Genomic DNA, 23,861 nt, shown 5'->3' with positions numbered 1-23,861 from the left:
CACAGCTCCAGGAACCTGCAGGTGAGAGAGGCCGCGTCACCTTTAGAAGCAGGACATCAGGTCCCCTACCCTTGCCCCTGGCTCCAGGCCTCCCCATCTCACCCGCTACCAGACCCACAGGACATCCGACTCCTGTTCTGCCCTCCCTGCCCAACCACCAGACCCACCAGATGTCCAACTCCCCTTATACATACGTTGGCCCTTGGACCCAGCTCACCTCAGCCTTCCTGGTGCCCAGGTAGCCCTTGTCCAGAGACAAGGCACTTTTGTCCTCTGACAGAGGGACAGATCCGCCTCCCATGACCCCCTCTCTTCTCCCACTGCAGACATGGGTTCCCTGCGGAGCTGGTGGATGCTTTGGGCCGGAGCAACCCTCCTGTGGGGTAAGTTAGACCGAAATCCCATCTATGTCCTGGTTCCAGACTGAAGAACTCTGCCTGCCTGAGTCAGCACCCTCCACTGGAGCCACCTCTGCAAACCCATCTCCCAGTGTGACCTCAGGCTCGCTGAGATTGGGAGAGAGGGCCGTTAAGTCAGGCAGAGAAATGTGGTGGAATTCACCCATCCTCTGTCAGTTCTGGAGGGAAGCAGGTAAAATCTTTAGTCCCTAAATTCAAGTAGGTAAGAATTGCTACTTTCTTGATTTTCTGCAGCTCAACTCAAGTTTTGACTTAGAGCCTCATTCTGTGGAGGTGATGGAAGATTTCACTAACATCATTTGGAGGGGTGGGCTTGGTGCCTAATTCTCTAGGGCTTTGTCCAGGACTAGAGTCCTACATAAAGCCAAAGTTCGGGGGACGGATGGGACATCTGGGGCCTCTAGTTACCAGTCAACATCTATTTAGGTTACTCTAGTTACATTCATCCCCCTGATCCCCTGGTGCTGTGGGACACTGGGATGTTCTTCAAGGCTCCCCTTATTCAGCAGACAGTCCCTCTGTAACCCCCCACAACACTCTCTAAGACCCCATAGAGTGATCTCTCTCTTCCTCTCCCCGTCTCCTCTCAGCCCTGGAGGATCTCTTCCTTGATGGAGGTGTTGAAAAGTGCCCACTCCTCTCTATTGCTAGGAGACATTTTGTCCATTCTCTCATAATCCCCTTTTACCCTTCACACTCATGCTTCATCCTGTGAACACAGAAATCACAAACTGGCACCTGAGGTTGGGCCCCACAGTGCCGTATTTGTTTTATTTATTTGTCTGGCTACACCGGGTCTTAGTCGCAGCAAGTGGGATCTTTAGTTGCACCACTTGAACTTTTAGTTCCAGCATATGGAATCTAGTTCCCTGATCAGGGATTGAACCCAGGCTCCGTGAACTGGAAGCTCGGAGTCTTAGCCACTGGGGACGTCCCCATACTGCTTACTTAAAACAATTTTGGATTGGAAATTTCACACAGAAATTCAACTCTCCAATTTCTTTTGAAAAATGGTAAGATCTGACATTTTTAAGGGAGAACCTATAAGACATCATAACCACAACAGATTAAAGCCAATAGCAATGCGTATGGCATATGAATGTTCTAGCCCCACAGTCGCCCCTTCTGTCTCACACATTTATGTCTCTTGTTGGGCCCCATCAGCATTTGAGCCTGAGAGCCCTGTCTGAAGTGTTCAGGCTTCTGGAAGGCAAAAGCCAGAAAGGTTGGTAGGTGACCACTGCGTGACTAAGGGAAAAGGAGAGAGAAGAGAGAAAACAGAAACTCATGTTAATGTTTCAACCTGCGAGCCAGGCACAGGGCAGGAGGCTGCTTCTCTGACAGGGGTAGCGGGGATTGGATAAGGCAAGACCCACGACTGCATTTTCTCACCCCAGGGTTGACCCAGGAGGCCTCAGTGGACCCCCAGAGCAGCGGGGGTGAGGAATTCCTCACGGCCTTCCTGCAGAACTATAATCCCGGGTACAGCAAGGCCTATCTCTGCCTCCTCCTCTCCAGTCTGTCGGACAGCCTCACCTCAGTCTCCATCCTCAGCCGGGCAGATGGCACCACACAGAAGGTCACTGTCAGGCCAGGGCAGTCAGTCTTGGTCAACATCAGCGCCAAGGCTGAGATGGTTGGCAGCAAAACCTTCCAGCATGCGGTGGTGGTCCGCGCTGACCGTGCCATCTCGGTGCAGGCGGTAAACGCTAAGCCCAGCACGGCGGATGTGACACTGCTGAGGCCTGTCCGCGCCCTGGGCACTGAGTACTTTGTGCTCACGCCCTCCAGCCCTTCGTCCAGGAACCTCCAGGAGTTTGCTGTGGTGGCGGGTGCAGCCGGTGCCTCTGTCAGTATACGGCTGAAGGGGTCGGTGACATTCAAGGGCAAGTCCTACGCAGCGGGCCGTGTCCTGAATGTGACCCTGGACCCCTACCAGGTGGCCCAGATACAGAGCACATCTAACCTCTCGGGGTCAAAGGTCACTGCCAGCAGCCCCGTGGCTGTCCTCTCCGGCCACAGCTGTGCCCAGAGAAACTCGAACTGCAACCATGTGGTAGAGCAGCTGCTACCCACGTCTGCCTGGGGCACCCGCTACGTGGTGCCCCCTCTGTCCTTCCACAGCCAGCATGATGTGATCTACGTCATGGCCAGCCAGGCCACAAGGCTGACCTACCACCTGGGGGGCACCGCTGGCTCCCGGGGGCTCCAGGCAGGCAACGTGGCAGAGTTTGAGATCCAGCAGTCCCGGCCACTCTACCTGTCTGCAGACGTGGGCATCCAAGTCCTGATGTTTGGTGCGGGTACCACCAAAGATGGAGAGACCTATGACCCCCACCTGGTCCTGATCCCAGACGTGGCGGCCTACTGCCCTGCCTACGTGGTGAGGAGTGTGCCAGGCTCTAAGGGTGTGGCCCTGGTGGTGGCGCCAACCAAGGCTGCTGGCGAGCTGACCGTGGATGGGCAGAGGCTAGGGGCCAAACTCTCCTGGGCCGCTGTGCCAGGCAGTGAGTTCTCATATGCCGAACTGGACTTTGGCACAACTGACAGTGTCCATGTGGCCGAGGCCGCTACCAGCTTTGGGCTGCTCACCTTCGGGCTATACCAGGACGTGAGCTTCGGGACAGCAGCTGCCTGTGGCCGGAGTGAGTGACAAAAAATGACCTCTGACCCTGTCCAGATGGTAACCCTTTTGCCGACTCTCCTGCCTTTTCCCCTTTCCCATTATCTCTGTGCTCATCTGTGGTTTCTGGGTCAGCTGAGCTGCCTCCCACTTACCTGAATCCTCCCTGCCATCCTTCCTTTCCTTAAGCCTTCCCAGGTCCTCCCTGTCCTCTTCCCCCCACCCTACCACAGAAGCAATTCTCTAAATGTTTAGCAGCTGGCAAGACCCAGAGTCCCAACCAGTCTGCAGAGATACCAGACACAGCTCTGCAGCAGGGTTCTAGAAGCCCGCAGGGTGTCTGGCATCAGCCCTTTTTCTATTGCTTTTGTGGAAGGAGGGGGTCTGGGGAGAGCCAGGGTGCCAAGAGGAAGGGATCTTTACGGGCTGGGATCAGGTCAGCAGTTTCTTACCAACCAGCTTGAAAATATTTTGTTATTCTAGCAACTGATAGACAACTATGTGTGTGTTCAGTCACTCAGTCATGCCTGACTCTTTGCAAACCCATGGACTGTGCCTGCCAGTCTCCCCTGTCAATGGGATTTTCCCGACAAGAATAATGGAGTAGGTTGCCATTTCCTCCTCCTCCAGGGGATCTTCCTGACCCAGGGACTGAACCCTCGTCTCCTGCATCTCTTGCATTGGCAGGTGGATTCTTCACCACTGAGCCCCTCTGGGAAGCTACAACTATACCAGTTACTAACTCCCTCCCTCACACATACACCTCATATATGAAAGCCAAACTCAGGAGATCTAAAAGTATTAATATAATAATGATGGATACCGTGGGGGGAGTATTTCTCAAAATACCAGGGACCACTCTAGGGACCTTGTATGTGTTAACATAGTTCATTTCTAGGATCCGGCCCTGTGTGTGCTTGGGGGCCCAGCCTGTCGAGGAGTTGCCACCAGGCAGTGCAGCATTTGAGGGCACGGATGCTGAAGCCAGACTTCCCAGGTTCAGATCCCACCTCTGCCTGTGTGACCTGGGGCTTGTGACTTCACCTCTGTGGACCTGTTTCCACATCTGCAAAATGGGAAGAACGCCTGCACCCCTCACGGGATTGTGAAGTGACAGTGCAATAAGTTAACGCAGTGGAGCCTTTAGGGGGCATCAGGCTAGTGAGCAGGGCCATGCAAGGGTGAGCCATTATTGTGAGCAGTCAGAAGGCAAGAGCTTTTGAAGACCAGGGGACAGGGGAGGAAGAGCTGTTTCTTCCTGTGTGGGCCCCCCTCCCGAAGCAAGGATCCTAGACACCGGTCCCCAGCACTCCTGTCCACCCTCCAGGGCATGGAAGCCACTCAGCTGCAAAGGGCCACTTTGGGCTTGATTAGTGATGGGGAAAAGACAGGTGAATGTTAATAACAGATAATAACCTCATTAACACCTGAGATCAGTTCCAAACCCTAACTTATGTTTTAGCTTATTTAAACCTGGCCACTCTCCCCTTCCCAACTGTCCCTGTGAAGAAGGTATTACTATCACCCCCATGTCACAAGTGAGGAAACTGAGGCACAGAGAATTTTAAATTACTTTCTAGCGTCACACAGGTAATTAGTTGTCCCAAGATTCAAATATAGGCAACCTAACTCTGCCATTTCCATTCTGTTGAACAGTCTGTTTTCCATTTTCTATCTTTATTTTATTTTTATTTTTTGACTACACCGCACAGCATGTGGGACTTTAGTTCCCTGACCAGGGATCAAACCTGAGCCCCCTGCCTTGGAAGGATGGAATCTTAACCACTGGACCACCAGGGAAGTCCCCACTTTCTATCTTTAAAAAAGGATTCCTTAACCTTTTACCCTGAGTGGGAAGGTAGAGGAAAGGGGGGAAACAGAGAGAAAAAACAAAAATGAAGGCCTTTCTGTGATTGTCCCTGCCAGTGGCTCTTCACCACCTTCCAGTTCCTCGGGGCTGAGCCATATTAAACTGGGGAACCACCAAACCTAGGAACAATCAAGCCTGAGCCGCTCTCTCCCTATGAAATTCCAGACTTCAGTCTCCCCACTTCTTGAATGGGCGGCTGGGCGTCAGCCACCCAAACTCCCCAGGGCAGGAGAACTCCAGGATTCCCACTGGGTGGACACTCCTGATTCTTTCTCTGTGGCCATCCTCCTTCCCTCCCCAGCCCAGCGGTCGCTGGAGAAGACCCCCTGTGAAGGCAAGCAGTGTGCTGCCAGGCAGGTCTGCAAGGTGGTAAATGGGCAGGCCAGGTGCGTGGCCCCCGTGGCTACCTGCCGTGCCCAGGGTGACCCCCATTATACCACCTTCGACGGCCGCTACTACGACATGATGGGCACATGCTTGTACTCACTGGCGGAGCTGCAGAGTAACGATGACAGCCTGCCTGCCTTCAGCGTCGATGCCAAGAACGAGCACCGAGGCAGCCGCCGTGTCTCTTACGTGGGCTTGGTGACCGTGCGCGCCTACAACCATGCAGTGTCACTGGCCCGCGGGGAAGTTGGCTTCGCCCGGGTAAGGATCCAGAGGAGCCATCAGAGTTTTATACCCAGGAGCCGCCTGCCAGTCAGATGGAGGAGGCAATGTCTGGGTGTTGGACCCCAGACCCAAGCTCTTTGCCATGGGGTGGAGGGTGCAGAGAAGTGGGCCAAGGGCGTGGGGGCTGGGGAAGGGGGATTTGAAAACCAGTGGCAGAACCTTAAAATCCTTTTGTTCAGCAATTCGATTTCTAAAAGTTTTAAGAATGCTCAGAGATATGGTTAGAAAAACAGGTTTATGCCAATGTGTTTATATTATTGTATCAAGAAGGCAGTGAGGGTCGGGGAGAGAAAGAAGACAGATATCCAACAATGGGAATTTCTTAAGTGACCAAACCCTAAAATTTTAGTGAGTACCTACTATGTGCTGGGTTTGTTTCTTCGCACTTTCTACTGTATTAATGCATTTAATGCTAACGGCAATCTATGGAGGTAGGCACTATTAACACTTTTGGATGAGGAAACTGAGGTCCAGAACAATGAATGACTACTCAAGAGCTTCAGGCTAGTAAGAGATGGAGCTGGGAACACCAGCAGGGTAGCTCCCAAGCCTGCATCTTAACCTCTAGGCTATTCTGCCTCTGGTAAATGGATCGCTACTCAGCCAACATAAATAACAGCAATCTAATAATAGGAAAATAAATGAGGAGTGATTTTTTTTCCTACTATATTGCTATGAACATGCTTAAACATCCAGAAAGATTGAAATCGTTGTACAGTGAACACTCATTTGCCAGTTGCCTAGATTCTAAACACTTTACTCCTCTTAGTTCATCATACATCTAACATCTGCCTGTCCCTCTGTCCACTCAACAATCCCTCTTTTTATTCACTTAATTTTAAAGTTATTTTTAATTGAAGGATAATTGCTTTACAATGTTGTGTTGGTTTCTGCTGTATAACATGGTAAATCAGTCAAAACTATATGTCTCTGTATATGTACACAGACATTTGTATATATAGTCCCTCCCTCTAGAGTCTCTCACCACTGGCCCACAATCCCACCCCTCTGGGCCATCACAGAGCGCCAGGCTGGGCTCCCTGTGCCGCACAGCAGCTTCTCGCCAGCTGCCTGTTTTGCCTACGGGAGTGTATATAGGTCAGTGCTACTTTCTCAGTTGATCCCACCCTCTCCTTCCCCCACTGTGCCCACAAGTCTGTTCTCTTTGTCTGTTATCTCCATTCCTTCACTGCAATTAGGTTCATCTGTACTGTTTTTCCAGATTCCATATATATGCTTTAATGTATTATATTTGTTTTTCTTGACTTACTGCACTCTGTCTAACAGGCTCCAGGTTCACCCACCTCACTACAACTGACTGCAAATTTGTTCTTTTGCACTTGAAAGTAAGTTCTAGACATCAACACACTTCATCCCTAGAGATTTCAACATGTATACCATTAACTAGAATATAATATTTTTACATTTTTGTTTACCTTTGAGATAAAATTTAAACATAACGAAATCCACACATCGTAAGTGGACGGCTCACTGAGTTTTGATGAATGTGCACATCTAAGCTCTGTCAAGGTACAGAATGTTTTCATCCTTCTGAAAAACTCCCTCATGTCCCTTCTCAAACAATGGCCAACCCACGCATAGAGGCAATCATAGTTCTAACTTTTCTCCACCAGAGATTACTTCTGCTGGTTCAAGAACTTCATAGTAACGGAATCAGCCAGTGCAAGAAGCCTTTTGTGGAAGGCTTCTTTAAGCTCAGCATAGTAGTTTCAAAGTTCTTTCCTGTTGCTGCAATTAATTTTTTAATAGATAAAGCATTCACAGCTCAAAACAAGAAGGCACGTTGTGAAAGGTCCTGCTTTTACCCCCATCTCCACCTGCTTTCCCCTGCTCCCCACAGGTAACGACTTTTACTGATTTCTTGAGTGTTCATCTAGGGTTTCTTTATGCCAATACAAGTAAATATAGACACACATTCTTACCTCTCCCCTTTGTTAGCAAACAGTACTGTACGTGGGCTCTGTTCTGCACTTGACTTTGCCCTGAACAGTGCATTCTGGAGCTGTTTCCTCAGTGGGGAGGGAGCCTCCTCTTTCCTTTCTATAGCTGCACAGCCTGCCATTGGCTGAATGCATTATGGTTCCTTTTGCTCAGCCCCCTGTGATTGGATGCTGTGTTCATGATGGTGAGCACTACTGCCCTGAATATTCTTTTTTTAAAGTTATAGTTTTTAATGGAGATCTCTTTTATAAAATTTATTTATTTGGCCGAGAGGCATGTGGGGTCTTAGTTCCCCAGTCAGGGATCAAACCTGCGCCCTCTGCAGGTTTCGACTTTTTAAAAGTCCATAGAAGTACGGACTTTTAACCACTGGACAGCCAGGAAGTCCCCATGAATATTCTTGTACTTCTCTCATCTTATGAGTGTGCAGGTGGATCTGTGAGATCAATAACCGTGTGGATTAAAGCAGGTGTTTTTGAGGTCTAGATAGGTTGAACACAAACTCAGGGGGACCTCAGATCCCTTGAACTTATGTCCAGGATCTTGTATCTGCTGTGTAGTTTTTCAGAGAGATGAACTATTACTTTGTCAGATCCTTACAGAGGTCAGTGACTTAGCAAAGGTTTAGAGTTACAGGTAGAATGATGCTAGGATGCCCACAAGACTATTTTAGAGACAATAGAGGTTCATGAAATGGTGACTTCAGATGGGCTCATTATTTTAAAAAAAATGTATTTAAAAGTAGAAAAAGAAACTTGCATGATGCATAAATATGTGTGTGTGTGTCTGTAGCAATATAGGTGGTTTTCTCTTTTCTCATTTTTAATCATGTGTGCTCTTTAAGTTTTCTGTACTGAACAGATACTACTTGTGTCATGAACAAATGAAGACCCCTGGTCTTAAGCAAGAGATGGATTTGGACAGTGGTCCCTGGACTGAGAGCCTGTGAATGTGGGCTGTCTCAGTCACTGCCTGACATAGACTTGGACACACAGGAAGACTCAGGGAGGCATTGCTGACTGAATGAATGATGTCTTACCTTTGACCTTGCTCATGCTGTCCTCTCTGTCTGTTATCCCTTGTTTTACACTCCATCTACTTGGCTAAGACAAGACTGTGTGAAGAAAGAATCAGAAAGAGATGCTCAGGAAGAGGAAAATGGTCCTGGGGACAGAGAGAATACATTCCTTATCTCCCAGCTGGACTCTCTGTCTCCACTAAGGACATTTGCAAAGGAACACCTCTCTCCCTCTTGGTTTCTGTGGCTCTCTCTCTCCCTGGTCCTTTACAGCTCAGTTCAGTGTCCCTTCCTCCAGGAAGCCTCTCCTGACCTGAAAATTTAGGTCTGCCCTTTTTCTAGGCTCCTGCAGCCTCTTATTTCTCCATCGTCCCAGCCCTGATCACTAGGATCTGTCACTATCCAGTGACAGGTCTGTCTCCCCCAGTGGAGTGGGATCTGGTCATCAATATACCTCCAGGGCTCTCCCAGGCCAGGGCCAGGCCCAGAGTCAGTGCCCAGTGAGTGTATACTTAATACAGCAGTGCCTAATTCACTTACTGAGCGCCTGCTATTCTGCCAGGTACTGTTCTCGTATCTGGAGATGAAGCAGTGATTGAAGGAGACCAAAACCCCTGTCCTGTGGAGCTGACAGTCTAGTCAAGTTAGAGACGATAAACATCAGATTAGCGCTTCTCTGGTGGCTCAGTGGTAGAAAACTCGCCTGCAAAGGCAGGAGATGTGAGTTCGATCCCTGGGTTGAGAAGATCCCCTGGAGGAGGAAATGGCAACCCACTCCAGTATTCTTGCCTTGGAAATCCTGTGGACAGAGGAGCCTGGTGGGCTACAGTCCGTGGGGTTGCAGTGAGTTGGACATGACTTAGAGACTAAACAGCAATAAACAACAGATAGTTGTTGCAGATGGCATTTTAGAAAGTTAGACACTAGAGGGAAAAAATAGAGCAGAGAAAGGGAACAGGGACTAAGGAGGAGTTGCCATATAAAATAGGGTGCTCGGGGATGGCCTCCCTGAGATGGTGACATTTGAGCAAAGTCTTTGTAAGAGGCAAGGGAGTGAGCCATGTGTATTTCTAGGAAAAGAACCTTTTGGGCCAAGGGAAAGGCAGGAGCAAAGATGCTGAAGCTTGATGGGTGGCACTAACAGGAGGGAGGAATCCCCATGTGGCTAGAGGAGGGACACGTGTGGGAAGAGATGAGGGGCTGAAGGCCAGACCACACGGGGATCTGACCCTCCCCTCCTCGTTCCCTCCGCAGATCGACAACCAGCGTTCACGCCTGCCTGCCTCCCTGTCTGGGGGACGCCTGCGAGTGTACCAGAGTGGGACACGGGCCGTGGTGGAGCTGGATTTCGGACTGGTGGTCAGCTACGACTGGGATGCCCAGCTGGCACTCAGCCTGCCCGTGCGCTTTCAGGGCCAGGTGCGTGGACTGTGTGGCAACTATAATGGTGACCCCACTGATGACTTCCTTACACCTGACTCGGAGCAGGCTCCCGATGCTGTGGAGTTTGCCAGCAGCTGGAAGCTGGATGACGGGGACTACCTCTGTGAGGATGGCTGCCAAGAAAACTGTCCTGCCTGCACCCCAGAGCAGGCCCAGCTCTATGAGGACAGTCGTTTCTGTGGCATGCTGACCCAGCTCAACGGCCCCTTTGCTGCCTGTCACGAGGCCCTGGACCCCCAGCCCTTCCTAAAGGAATGTGTGTATGACCTGTGTGTGGTCAATGGGGATCGAGCCAGCCTGTGCCGTGGCCTCAGTGCCTACACCCAGGCCTGTCTGGAGCTTGGCATCTCTGTCGGGAACTGGAGGTCATCAGCCAACTGCCGTGAGTGATGCCCTGGTGGGGGCTGGGAGCATGTGGTAGGAGGAAGGGGTGCCCCCTGCATCAGAGCATTGACTGTGGTCCAGCCTGGAACTGGACGATGCTGAGGACACAGCAATGGCCAGATGGCCAGGCTCTGCCCACAGTGAGCCTAAAGTTGAAGCAGATGTAGCACTAGACAGTGATGGTCCAGAGTGGTCAGGGCTGGGATGAAGGAAGTTCAGAGGGGCTATGCGAGACCAGAGAAGCTTCCTGACTCAGCCTGTGGGGTGACGGAGGCTCTCCTAGAGAAAGGGATGCCAATCTGAAGCCTGTAGAAAGGATTAGAACTAGATGGGAAAGCAGGGGGCAAGCAATGGGCTCCAAGCTGAGAGAAGGACATGTGCAAAGGCTTGGCATGAGGTGTCCCAAAGCAGACATGTGAATATCACTTCATTTATAACCCTTCTATGACTCTCCGACATCTTCTGGATAAAGTCCAAGCTCCATAGCCAGGTATCCATTCACTGAATCATTCATTCACTTATATATCCATTAATTCATTCATGCATCCCCTAAACCCCTATCTGGCTCCACCCCTGTGTTAGTGATGGGCATAGTGGGGACCAACACACACTTGCCTCTGCCGTTGTGAGGCTCCCAGAGAAATGTTCAGGAGGCAGAAAGCCCAGGGCAGGAAGGAGGAGAAGGCTTCCAGGTTCAGGACTTGAGACAGGGACTCCGGAGAGGCATAAGTCTGAGGGAAACACTGGGGCCATTTGGGGTTTGTCTTGGTCACTGCTGTGTCTTCACTGCCCAGTAAACACCACCATCACCACCAGCACAACCATCACCACTGAGTTTCCCAATGCCTGGTGCAGAAGAGGAACCAGTGTATTCGTTTATCTCCCCATTAGTTTTCACAGCATTTCCTGGGCATTTCTTGTGGGCCAGGCCCTGTCCTTGGTGCTGGAGATTCCACCATGTTTGAGACAGATCAGGTCCCCACTCTCATAGAATTTATAGTCCTAGCAGGGAAGACAGAAGCAAGCCATAAACTGTGGAATATCTTCAGAGAGCAAAAGAAACAGAATTCATGGGATAAAAGTAAATGGGAGGCTCAGGAAGAGAGTTCTCAGGGAAGACCTTTGTGAGGGAGTGCCTTTGGAGCAGAGACCAGGATTAGGGAACAGAGTGAGTTAGCAATGACGCTCTGCATGGGATGTCTCTACATAGAGGAGGCTATTATTATCCCATTCTGCTGATGGGAAAACTGAGGCACAGAGAGGTTGGAGGTGTCAGCTCATAATCACACAGCTGAGAAGGGGAGAGCTGGGATTTGAACCCAGGCCGTCTGGGTTCCAGGAACCTTCTGCATGCCTTCAATGAGGAAAGGCTAATACAGTACAGGCAGAGGGGAAAAGGAGAGGGGGGAGTGTGAGGACCCGAGAGGAGGCCACCGTGCAGGGTGGAGATAGCCAGAGGCAGACTGGAAGGAGGAGATGAGGACAAGGAGGTGAGGGGGCAGACCGTGGAACCTGGGGAGCCTCATGGCCAATAGGAGGTCTCTGGCTTTTAACCTGAGCAAGACGGAGCCACCAGAGGGCTCTGAGCAGGAGAGGGGACTCAAGTGTTCACAGATCCCTCTGGCTGCAGGTGAGGAACAGGATGAGATGTAGGATGGGAGCAGCCGGGAGACCAGGCAGGAGCTGAGAGCTGACAGCACCAGGGTGGGGACTGTGGTGCACGGAGAAAGGTCAGATTCCGGATCGCTCCTGAAGATGGAGCTCACAGGATTTACGGACAACTTGGTTGTTCGGCAGATAAAGAGGAGGGAATCAACTACATTTCAGGTTTGGGGCGTGAGCACCCAGAAGGATGGGCGTCCATTAACTAAGATGGGGAGCCGCGGGTACGCAGTGGCTTGGGGAGGGAGGACCTAGCACGTTCCCGCAGGCCTGATTCACTCTCCCGTGTCCCCGCAGCCCTGTCCTGCCCAGCCAACAGCCGCTACGAGCTCTGCGCCCCGGCCTGCCAAGCCTCCTGCAACCCCGACGCGGCGCCGTCCAACTGCTCGGCGCGCCAGTGCGTGGAGGGCTGCGTGTGCCTCGAGGGCTTCGTGGAGAGCGGCGGCGCCTGTGTGGCGGCCTCGTCCTGCGGCTGCATCTACGAGGGCCGCCCGCTTGCGCCCGGCCAGGAGGTGTGGGCTGACACCACTTGCCAGCGGCGCTGCACCTGCGACGCCGCCACCGGCCAGGTGCGCTGCAGCGACACGCAGGGCTGCCCGAAGGGCGAGCGCTGCCTCGTCCAGAACGGCCTCCGAGGTTGTTACCCCGACCGCTTCGGAACCTGCAAGGGGTCCGGGGACCCGCACTACGTGAGCTTCGATGGCCGACGCTTCGACTTCATGGGCACCTGCACGTACCTGCTGGCTGGCTCGTGCGGCCAGGCCTCAGGGCTGCAAACCTTCCGGGTCCTGGTGGAAAACGAGCATCGGGGCAGCCAGACCGTGAGCTACACGCGCGCCGTGCGGGTCGAGGCCCGCGGCGTGAAGGTGGCGGTGCGCCGGGAGTACCCTGGCCGAGTGCTGGTGAGCGAGGGGCACCCGAGGCTGGCTGGAGGGGCCGGAATCCCCCTTAAAGAGGATGGGTCTGGTGGAGGATGGGGGTCTGTTAGAAGACCTGGTGGTCAGTAGTTAGGCCTGCCACCCCCCACAAGCTGGGCAGTGCTGCCCCTTCCTGGCTGTGTGTCTTTGTCTCTTGGAGCCTCAGGTTTGTCCTCTGACAAATAGGATAATAAGATGGTGCCTCCCCAATGGCTGTCGCTTTATAAGGTGGTTGTGGAGATTTGGCCAGTTGTTATTTGCAGAATGTTTAAAAGAGGCATTGGCACCCAACAAATATTCAGTAAATATTGACTTCATGTTTTATTGCTATGAACCCTCCAAAGGTAAAGATTTGGGCTTTCTCTGGAGGACAATTGATATTCAGATAGTGAGGTGACCTGAAAGGTCCGGAACAAAAGTGTGTTGGCAGGGAGGTGTTGCAAGGTGTAGGGGGTGCTTACAAATGCGCCCACAGGTCATAGGTTTCTGGACAGAGGGTTCTTAAAGAGACAACCACCCAGCAGAAGTCAAGAACCACTGATTTTTTCTTTAAAAAAGATAAAAATTGAGAAGCAGGATTTCTTAAGATTTACAGTGATAGTTGATAATTATTATTGAGCAGTTTGAGGCAGTAGCCCCTGCCTTAGGGAGGAGAATGAACTGGAAATGGAAATCCAAGAGAGTCTTCCGTGTGCCAGACACTGCACTAAACCCTTGACAGGCCTTAACCTGTAATCCTCAGAACAGCCTTAGAATAAAGGAATTCTGCCCACAAAGCCTAGTGTTTGGAATAGAGAAATTGTAGCTAAACAGAAGGCATAATTTTAATATTTATATTCTCATTTATTTGAGATGACATTTAAGCTGAGTCTTGAACAATAATAGCCAATATATATACATATATATAGATAGAGAGATAGAGATATGCATGCATTATAGTCACTCAGTTGTGTCCGACTCTTTGCGACCCCGTAGACTATAGCCCATCAGGCTCCTCTGTCCATAGTATTTCCCAAGCAAGAATACCGGAATGGGTTGCTACTTCCTTCTCCAGGGGATCTTCCCGACCTAGGGATCTAACCTGCATCTCTTATGGCTCTTGCATTGGCAGGCAGATTCTTTGCCACTGAGCCACTTGGGAATAATTTACTTCTGTGTGTTAAATGCTTGATGTACAGTAACTCATTTGTTAACCTCTGTAACAACACTGTGAAATAGCTAGTGTTGTTGGAGGAGAAAACTGAGGCTCAGAGAAGTTAAGTCACCTATTCAAGGTCACACAGCTAATGAGTGGCAGGGTCAGGATTTGAAGCCAGGCTGTCTGGCACCAGAGTCCATACTCTTAACCTCTACATTCTGTTGCTTTTCCTGAATAAAGAGATGGAACAGGCAGGGAGGGAAGCGGATGGAAGAGTGTTCCAGGGAGAAGGAACAGCAATTGCAAAGGCTCTGAGACAAGAACAAACATGAAGGGTAGAGGGACAGCACGGAGGCCAGCAGGGCTGGAATGGAGAGAGGGAGGGGAGGGCGAGGGAGGGGATGATGTCGGGGATGGTTATGATGGAGGTTTTAGATTTAATCTGAAACCTGAAGGATGAGGAAGAAGCCATCAGGTGAAGAGTGGTGGTTGCCAGGCAGAGGGAACAGCAGGTGCCAAGGCTGAGGCTGGACTGAGCTGAAGAACAGGATGGAGCCAAAGAGGCTGCACCTGAGAGAAAGGCTGGGGAGGTGGGGGAGAGAGGCTGGTGGGGGATGAGGTCAGAGAGAGGGGGCAAGCAGGGCCTGGTGGGTAGAGGGCTTGATTTTAAACTGAGATGTGAAGGATAATGGGGAGGGAGCCAGACCAAGAATGAGGATGTGGGAGAGAGTAGGTGTGTTGCAAGCATAGTGTACAGTAAGTGCAAAGGCCCTGAGGCTGGGCTGAGCCTGGTGAGTTCAGGAGACTGTCAGAATGCTTGCGTGGGGACTTCCCTTGTGATCCAGTAGTTAAGGCTCCATGCTTCCAATGCGGGGGGCCTGGGTTCAGTCCCTGGGCAGGGAACTAGATCTCACATGCCACAACTAAGAAGCTGCATGGCACCACACTATGGCCTTTTAGGCCATTCATTAAGGAGTTTGGATCAAGGCTGACACCTAGAAGGTGAAGTAGAGGTGGCTAAATAAAGAGTGATGGGTGGTATCCCAGGTATCCCAGGGAGAGGTCACAGCAAGTGCAAAGGCCCAGGGGTGGGGGTGCACTTGATCTGCTCTGGGAGACAGCAGGGAGCCCAGGGAGGGAGGTGGGAGGTGGTGCCGGCACAAAGATGGACAGGAGCCACAGTTAAGCAGGATGTTCTAGGGAAGGGGCTTAGATTTAAGCCAAGTGCTAAAGGATGGAAGGGAAGCAGCCAGGAGAAAAGTGGTAGGCGGTGTTCTTGGCAAAGTGAAAAACCACTAAAGTTAGACTAAACTAGGAGAACTGGGCGACTATCAAAAAAGCCAGTACCTTCGTCATTAAGTGCCTCTTTCAACCATACCAGAGTTTATGCTAATTAGGTGAATCAGGGCAGGTCCCTAGGTAGCTTCAGAGTGAAGGCTCAGTTGCCTGTCAGGAAAACCAAGGTGACTGAGGTGGGGTTAGGTGACTGAGGTGGGACTTTCAGTCCCCACCCTGGGCCTCCAGTGGGGAGAGAGGACTTGGAGACTGAGCTTAAGCAAGTGGCAGATGACTTCATCAACCCTGCCTACGTCATGTAACCTCCGTAAAAACTCTGAACAATGAGCACTTCCTGGTTGGTGAACAATCAGTGTAGATACCTGGGAAGGAGGTGCACCTTGACCAATGGGATAGAAGCTCTTATGCTTGGGACCCAATATTCCTGTTAATCTGGCTCATCATTTGTACTGTTTATAATAAAACAATAATCATAAATGTAGTGGGAAAATGGTGGCTTCCCGGATGGCACCGTGGTAAAGAATCTGCCTGTCAATGCAAGAGATGTGAATTCTGTCCTTGGGATGGGAAGATCCCCTGGGAATGGCAACACACTCCAGTATTCTTGCCTGGAGAATCCCACGGATAGAAGAGCCTGGAGGGCTACAGTTCATGGGATCACAAAGACTCGGACATGACTGAAGCGACTTTGCAGGCATACACATAGTAGGAAAAAGAAAAAAAAAGAAGAAATAAACCCAGTGTGCGTTAGGAGCAGAAAGAGTGAGGAGGAGAGTGGGAGAAAGGTTAGGTCAGGGAGGAAACAAGGGAGACAGAGCCTGTAGGTTTTGAAGGCCATGGGTTAGGGATTTAGATTTAAGCAAATACTTGAAGGATGAAGGGCTTCCCAGGTGGCGCTAGCAGTAAAGAACCAGCTTGTCAGTACATGAGACGTAAGAGACCTGGGTTCGATCCCTGGGTTGGGAAGATCCCCTGGAGGAGGGCATGGCAGCCCACTCCAGTATTCTTGCCTGGAGAATCCCATGGACAGGGAGGTGGATAGTGGGCCAGGTAGAGGGAACAGCAAGTGCAGAGGCCCTGAGGGGCATCAGGAGAATATCGAGGAGCCCAGCAGAGCCAGAGCTGAGTGAGTGAAGGGAGGGCCACAGAGCCTCGACTACCCTGACCTCTTGGTCCTCTCCCATCTCTCCCCAGGTGGACAATATCCTTCAGTACCTGCCCTTCCAGGCGGCAGATGGGCAGGTGCAGGTGTTCCGCCAGGGCCAAAACGCTGTCATCCGCACGGACTTTGGCCTGACAGTCACCTACAACTGGGACGCCCATGTGACCGTCAAGGTGCCCACCAGCTACGCTGGGGCCCTGTGCGGGCTCTGCGGGAACTTCAACGAGGACCCAGCTGACGACTTTGCTCTGAAGAGTGGAGGCCAAGCTGCCAACGCACTGGCCTTCGGAAATAGCTGGCAGGAGGAAACGAGGCCAGGCTGTGGCGCAGCCCAGCCAGGCGACTGTCCCAAGCTGGACTCCCTGGTGGCTGAGCAGCTGCAGAGCAAGAAGGAGTGTGGGATCCTCGCTGACCCCAGTGGTCCCTTCCGGGAGTGCCACCGAACGCTGGACCCACAGGGTGCTGTGCGCGACTGTGTCTATGACCGCTGCCTCCTGCCAGGCCAGTCCGGGCCTCTGTGTGACGCACTGGCAGCCTACGCTGATGCGTGCCAGGCTGCTGGGCTCACCGTGCACCCCTGGAGGAGTGAGGAACTTTGCCGTGAGTACTGAGAGTGACAGCTGGGGGGCTTGGCCTTATGTACATTCATTAATATATAGATAGCATTAAGTCACTTAATTCTTATAACAGCTCCATGAGGTAGGGGTGTGGTTATACCCATTTAACAGATGAGGAAACAGGTTTCTACTTCATTGTCACTAACTTACATTTAAATGGGCCATGGGTGGCTCTCGGATTGGACGGACGGTGCAGAGAGAGACTTGATTGGGTTCAGTTTCAGGGTTTTCTGTTTTTGTGGAAACCCCTGTTTTATAATCTGAGGTGGTGAGTTTGGAGCGAGGAATGGGGATTCTTTTTCACTGTTTTCTGTACCACCCTGGACAAATATTTTAATTTTCTATAGAATTACTACCACCAGTACTACATTACTGCTATAGAACAAAGAAGCTAAAAATACTGCATTTACAAATACATTGCATAGATTATAGAGACACATGCCTATGCATGTTTAAAATATATATCACAGATCCACAACTTGTTACCAACTTGAATAAGGTCATTAAAGACAGTACAGATGACCCCAGACCACAGTTAAATTGGAATAGAATCTTAATTATCAGGATTAGATTAACTGGGATGTAATGTTTCCTGGGCCCCACTGAACTGAGGGGTTCCTTGCCGCCGGACTGCTTATACGTGTGAGTGTGTGTGTGCATATGTGCATGCACGTGTGTGTCAGGGGGTCTTTGGTGTCACCGGGGAGCAAGGCTGCTTCGTCCTGACGGCGCCTTTCCCTGCAGCGCTGAGCTGCCCATCCCACAGTCACTACGAGGAGTGTTCCTATGGCTGCCCGCTGTCCTGCGGAGACCTCCCGGTGTCCGGGGGCTGCGGCTTCGAATGCAAAGAGGGCTGTGTGTGTGACGAGGGCTTCGTGCTCAACGGTGAGTCCTGCGTGCCGCTGGCCTCCTGCGGCTGCGTGTACCAGGGCTCCTACTACCCGCCCGAACAGACCTTCTACCCGGGACCCGAGTGCGATTCCCTTTGCTACTGCGAGGAGGGCGGGCTGGTGTCCTGTGTGCCGTCCAGCTGTGGCCCTCACGAGGCCTGCCAGCCATCCAATGGCGTCCTGGGCTGCGTGGCTGTGGGCTCTACCACCTGCCAGGCATCCGGAGACCCCCATTACACCACCTTCGACGGCCAACGCTTCGACTTCATGGGTACCTGCGTGTACGTCCTGGCTCAGACCTGTGGGACTCGGCCTGGCCTGCCCCAGTTTGCTGTCCTGCAGGAGAATGTGGCCTGGGGCAACGGGAAAGTCAGTGTGACCAAGGCGATCACCGTGCAGGTGGCCAACTTCACCCTGCGGCTGGAGCAGAATCAGTGGAAAGTCACGGTGAGAACAGCCCAGAACGTGAAGGGGAGGGGTCTTTGGTAGAGGGAGGTCTGTGGGTGGGGAGTGCACAGCTCTCAGCTGAGGGGCGGGGGGCACAGAGCTCTGAGTAGATGTGGGGGGCATGGGTCCCCCAGGAGAGGAGGTGCCAGTCAGAGCCTACAGTGGGGAACCAAGGAGGGCGGAGACCTTGGGGACCTGGGCCTTCTCCTATGTGGCTCAGTCTCCCCTCTCCTTGCCCTTTTTCTTTTTTTAAATTTGTTTATTTATAACCGTGCTGAGTCTTGGTCGCTGTCCACGGTCTTTCTCTAGTTGCGGCGAGTGGGAGCCACTCTCCCTTGTGGTGCTCGGGCTTCTCATTGCAGTGGCTTCTCTTGTTTTAGAGCACAGGCTCAGTAGTTGTAGCACACAGGCTTGGGATCTTCTTGGACCAGGGATTGAACCCGAGTCCCATGCATTGGGAGGCGGATTCTTTATCACTGGACCACTGTGGAAGCCCTCCCTGGCCCTTGATTATCCCCTCCAGACCCCCCCCCAACCCCGTCCTCCCTTCCACTCCACCCTCCGCTCCACCTGCCCCTCCCTCCTGGTCCCTGCTGTCCTAAGAGCATTACTCCATTGAGACCTATATTCATTTCCTGAGACTGCCGTAACAACTCACCACCACCTTGGTGGCTTAAAACAACAGAAATTTATTCTCTCACAGCTGTGGAGGCCAGAAGTCCAAAATCAAAGTGTGGGCAAGAGACTCACCCGCTCCAGGGGTTCTGGGGGAGAATGCTCCTCCGCCTCACGCCGCTTCTGGGGCTTCCAGGTGTTCCTGGCTTGTGCCCCCATTGCTCCAGCCCGTCTTCATTTTTCACACAGCCTTCTCCTCTGGGTCTCCCTGTACCTTCTCCTCTTCCTGCTCTTTTAGGGACATTTGTCATTGGATGTAGGGTTCACCCTAATCCAGGATGATCCCATCTCAAGATCTCTACCCTAATTACCTCTCCAAATATGGTCATATTCTGAGGTTCTTGGCGGACTTATCTTTGGGGAGCCACTGATCGACCCACTATGAACCCTATTATTATGCCCATTTTACACATATGGAAACTAAGACCCAGAGAGGTGAGATCCCATGGATCTTCAGTGTCAGGCAGGGGCCTGATCTAGGATCTCGACGCGTACCCTCTGAAGCCCGGCCTGTCCTGCCTCCCAGGTGAACGGCGTGGACAGGAGGCTGCCCGTGCTGCTGGACGAGGGCCGGATCCACGTCTTCCAACACGGCTCAGACGTCGTGATCGAGACTGACTTCGGCCTGCGTGTGGCCTACGACCTCGTGTACAACGTGCGGGTCACTGTCCCAGGCAACTACTACCAACAGCTGTGTGGCCTGTGTGGGAACTACAACGGCAACCCCAAGGACGACTTCCAGAAGCCGGATGGCTCACAGGCGGGCAGCGCCAATGAGTTTGGCAACTCCTGGGAGGAGGCGGTGCCCGACTCACCCTGCCTGCCGCCCCCCACCTGCCAGCCGGGTGACAAGGACTGTGACACGGAGCTGGAATGTAAACCCGAGCTGCAGAACAAATATGAGCAGCAGGAGTTCTGCGGGCTCCTCACCAGCCCCACAGGGCCCCTGGCCGCCTGCCACAAGCTCCTGGACCCCCAGGGCCCCTTGCAAGACTGTGTCTTTGACCTCTGCGTGGGCGGTGGCAACGAAAGCATTCTCTGCAGCAACATCCACGCCTATGTGAGTGCCTGCCAGGCAGCTGGAGGCCACGTGGAACCCTGGAGGACCGAGTCTTTCTGTCGTGAGTGAGGGGCAGGGAGGGGGAGGCAGAGACACGGAAGGGGCAGACCCTGGGCCCCAGCACCTCTCACTCCCAGGGCCCTGACCTGCACCCCCTCTTTGCAGCCATGCAGTGCCCCCCCAACAGCCACTACGAGGTCTGCGCAGACACCTGCTCCCTGGGCTGCTCGGCACTCAGTGCCCCCCCACAGTGCCCAGAGAGGTGCGCCGAGGGTTGCCAGTGTGACTCCGGCTTCCTCAGTGACGGCCAAGGCTGCGTGCCCATCCAGGAGTGCGGCTGCTACCACAATGGCATCTACTACGAGGTAGGGACCCTGCCGTCCCGGGCAGAACGGGGGCTGCCTGCTGGACCCCCTCCCACAGCCTGTCCATTTGGCCTCCTGAAATTCTCTCCTATCCGTTCCTCTTCCCCTCGCCATGGCCCCACCGTGGTCCAGTTTGTCCACTTTTGCTGTCTCTGGTCTACCATCCCCACAGTAGCAAGTAAGACCTTTCTAAATACGAGCAGAGGTCCCGCAACTTGAGGTCTTCCCATTTGGCGCCAGTGGTAAAGAACCTGCCTGCCAATGCAGGAGATATAAGAGATATGGGTTTGATCTCTGGGTCGGGAAGATCCCCTGGAGGAGGGCATGGCAACCCACTCCAGAATTCTTGCCTGGAGAATCCCCATGGACAGAGGAGCCTGGCGGCTACAGTCCATGGGGTCACAAAGAATTGGACACGACTGAAGCGACTTGGCAGACATGCGTGCACCCACAACTTGAAACCCTCCCTTGGCTCCTCAGGTCAAGTTTTGGCTTTGTATCCCAGGTGTAGATTTCAACTTTGTTATACCAGAGGCTCACTCCCTCTGTGTCCCTCTCCCATGCTCAGAGTTACTGCTTTTCCTTTGAACGTGTGTTATGTAAAGTCTGTCTCCCTTAAAGGTCTGAGAGCTCTGTCAGGGCAAGAACCCTCTCTGTTTTCCTCCTCATACGAATAATAATAGTAGTACAGCAAACAGGTAGATGGTGCTTGCTATGTGCCAGTCACCGCTTTAAGTGCTGTGTAAACAACACACATATGTGTGTGTGTTAAGTCACTTCATTCGTGTCCAACTCTTTGCGACCCTATGGACTGTAGCCGCCCAGGCTTCTCTGTCCATGGGATTCTCTAGGCAAGAATATGAGAGTGGGTTGCCACTTCCTCGTCCAGGGGATCTTCCCGACCCAGGGACAGACCTTGCATCTTTTATATCTCCTGCACTGGCATGCAGGTTCTTTACCACTAGCGCCACCTGGGAAGCCCACAGTATATGTGCATTTTATTTATTCATGTATAATAGATATAATGTTATATATAAACCCTTTACTATAAAAATTTTCACACTGGCAAAAGTCAAGGGACCAGTATAATAAATCTCCCTGTACCCATCACTTGGTTTCAAAAATAATCAACATTTTCCCAGTCTTGTTTCATCTCTACCCCTGTTTCCTCTCCAGTCTGGATATTTAAAGAAAATCCCTTTTCATTTCATCTGTACTTTATATGTATTATTAACTCAGTTATGCTTTAATAGGGCTTCCCTGGCGGTGCAAAGGTAAAGAACCCGCCTGCCAATGCAGGAGATGTGGGTTCTACTCCTGGGTTGGGAAGATCCCCTGGAGGAGGAACTGCCAACCAACTCCAGTATTCTCGCCTGGGGAAAATTCAGTAGACAGGAGCCTGGCAGGCTACAGTCCATGGGGTTGCAAAAGAGTCAGTTACGACTTAGCGACTAAATGACAGCAATTGGTGCTATTATTACCTGCAACTTACAGGTGAGAAAACTCAGGCATGACAAAGCTCAATTTGTGCAGAGTGATGTAACTTGGAAATAACAGAAAGCAGCTTCAGACCCAGGCAATCAGCTCCAGATCCTATGTTCTTAATTCCCACATTACACTGTTTCTCTCATACAGCAGACAGTTAGTGGAAATTTCAGAGTAAATGAATGAGTACATGAATGAAAGCGAACGAATGAATGAATTGGACCCCAAGGCCATGCCGTGCTTTAGTTTCACAGATAAGGGCCACCCTGCCGGAAGATGTCCCTTTTACATCCTCCGGACCGCCTATGCCTGGAACACCGCAGTTGCCAGAGTCAGCCTGGCCCTGACAGCCATATCTTCTGTCCCCACAGCCCGAGAAGGTGGTACTCACTGACAACTGCCAGCAGCAGTGCGTGTGCCAGCCCGGAAAAGGCCTGGTGTGCCAGAACCACAGCTGCAGTGACGGGCAGGTTTGCCAGCCCTCGGGAGGAGTCCTGAGCTGCGTCACCAAAGGTGCTGGGTTGGGGCCAGGGAGGGTGCAGCGAGGGGGACAGAGGACAGGGACTCCGGAGCTGAGGGTGGCGTCACCCGGATCTTCATGGTGGCAGGCACAGAGGACTAACAACTGGAGTCTCAGACCTGGGGACCCGTAGGCTAGGATTCCCGGGGCAGGGGCAGCGGCCCTCCAGGCTGGGAGGCAGGGACTCTTATGGTAGAAAGCAGTCAGTGGGAACCCTCAGGAATAGGTTTCCCCAGGCAGACAGCAGAGACCCTCTGAGTAAGGCAGAGAACAGAAAACTTCTTCTCTAAAGGGCCAGAGGGTAAATATTTAAACTTGCAGGCCATATGGTCTCTGTCCCTACTCAGCTCTCCCTTTGCAGCACGCAATCAGCTGTAGACCGTGTAAGTGAAGGGGTGTGACTCCAGTGAAATTTTATTTGCAGAAACAGGCAGCTGGCAGTGCATAGTTTGCTGGTCACTGGTATGCGGAATTAGGCTCAGGGTTTCAGTCACCATCCCCAAGGGGCAGGGCAGACCAGGACCCACAGGGACAGAAAGCAGAGTCCTGGTGCTTCCCTAGTGGTCCCGTGGTTAAGTCTTCGCCTTCCAGGGCAGCGGGTGTGTGCTCTATCCCTGGCCGGGGAACTAAGATCCCACAGGCCTCTGGACCAAAAACACAGAACGGAAAACAGAAGCAATAGTGTAACAAATAAAGACTTTAAAAACATGGTCCACATCAAAAATATCTTAAAGAAAGAAAGAAAGCAGAGTCCTGAGATCACAGGCAGAGACCTCCCGAAGGCCAGGGTCTTGAATACAGCACCTGCCTCAAGTGGAGGTTCAGGATTTATAGAGATACACCCTCAGACAGTGACACCTCTCAGGATTAAGTCTGAGATATAAAGCCACACCCCAGGACTGATTTCTTGGGTGAAGGGCAGAGAAAATTCCCTTATTCCTGAGGCTAAACAGATATACCTCCAGGACTGACTGACATTCGGGGCTCATGGGCAGGATAAGTGGGACTCCCAGGGACCCTGTTATGTCGGTCTGAGTCCAAAGGAGACAGAAACCACACATGCTATGTCGCTTCAATCATGTCTGACTCTGTGCGACCCTATGGACTGTAGCCTGCCAGGCTCCTCTCTCAATAGGACTTTCCAGCAAGAATACTGGAGTGGGTTGCACTGCCCCAGTGCAAGTCTCCTGCATTGGCAGAGGGATGCTTTACCACTAGCGCCACCTGGGAAGCCAC

The 23,861-nt window shown here is 52.1% G+C and overlaps 1 protein-coding gene across 2 annotated transcripts in view; it reads left to right on the top strand.

Moving 5' to 3' along the window:
- Positions 1–326: 326 nt before the first annotated feature.
- The window catches only part of FCGBP (Fc gamma binding protein), a 41,748-nt gene continuing 18,213 nt past the window's right edge, over positions 327–23,861 (top strand). Inside the window, exons 1-10 of one of the 2 annotated variants that reach the window (XM_070771032.1) lie at positions 327–383; positions 1,817–3,064; positions 5,214–5,560; positions 9,819–10,389; positions 12,351–12,955; positions 16,599–17,166; positions 17,928–18,520; positions 19,722–20,316; positions 20,421–20,620; positions 22,477–22,618. In XM_070771032.1, coding sequence (XP_070627133.1) covers positions 329–383; positions 1,817–3,064; positions 5,214–5,560; positions 9,819–10,389; positions 12,351–12,955; positions 16,599–17,166; positions 17,928–18,520; positions 19,722–20,316; positions 20,421–20,620; positions 22,477–22,618 — 4,924 coding nt within the window. In that variant the 5' untranslated portion in view covers positions 327–328. The remainder of the gene's footprint in view (positions 384–1,816; positions 3,065–5,213; positions 5,561–9,818; positions 10,390–12,350; positions 12,956–16,598; positions 17,167–17,927; positions 18,521–19,721; positions 20,317–20,420; positions 20,621–22,476; positions 22,619–23,861) is intronic. The other variant, XM_070771033.1, reaches the window with a different exon arrangement.

This window comes from Bos indicus, chromosome 18 (assembly GCF_029378745.1).
Source record: "Bos indicus isolate NIAB-ARS_2022 breed Sahiwal x Tharparkar chromosome 18, NIAB-ARS_B.indTharparkar_mat_pri_1.0, whole genome shotgun sequence".
In the NCBI taxonomy this organism is placed as follows: domain Eukaryota; kingdom Metazoa; phylum Chordata; class Mammalia; order Artiodactyla; family Bovidae; genus Bos; species Bos indicus.
This window is presented reverse-complemented; position numbering and strand designations above follow the sequence as displayed.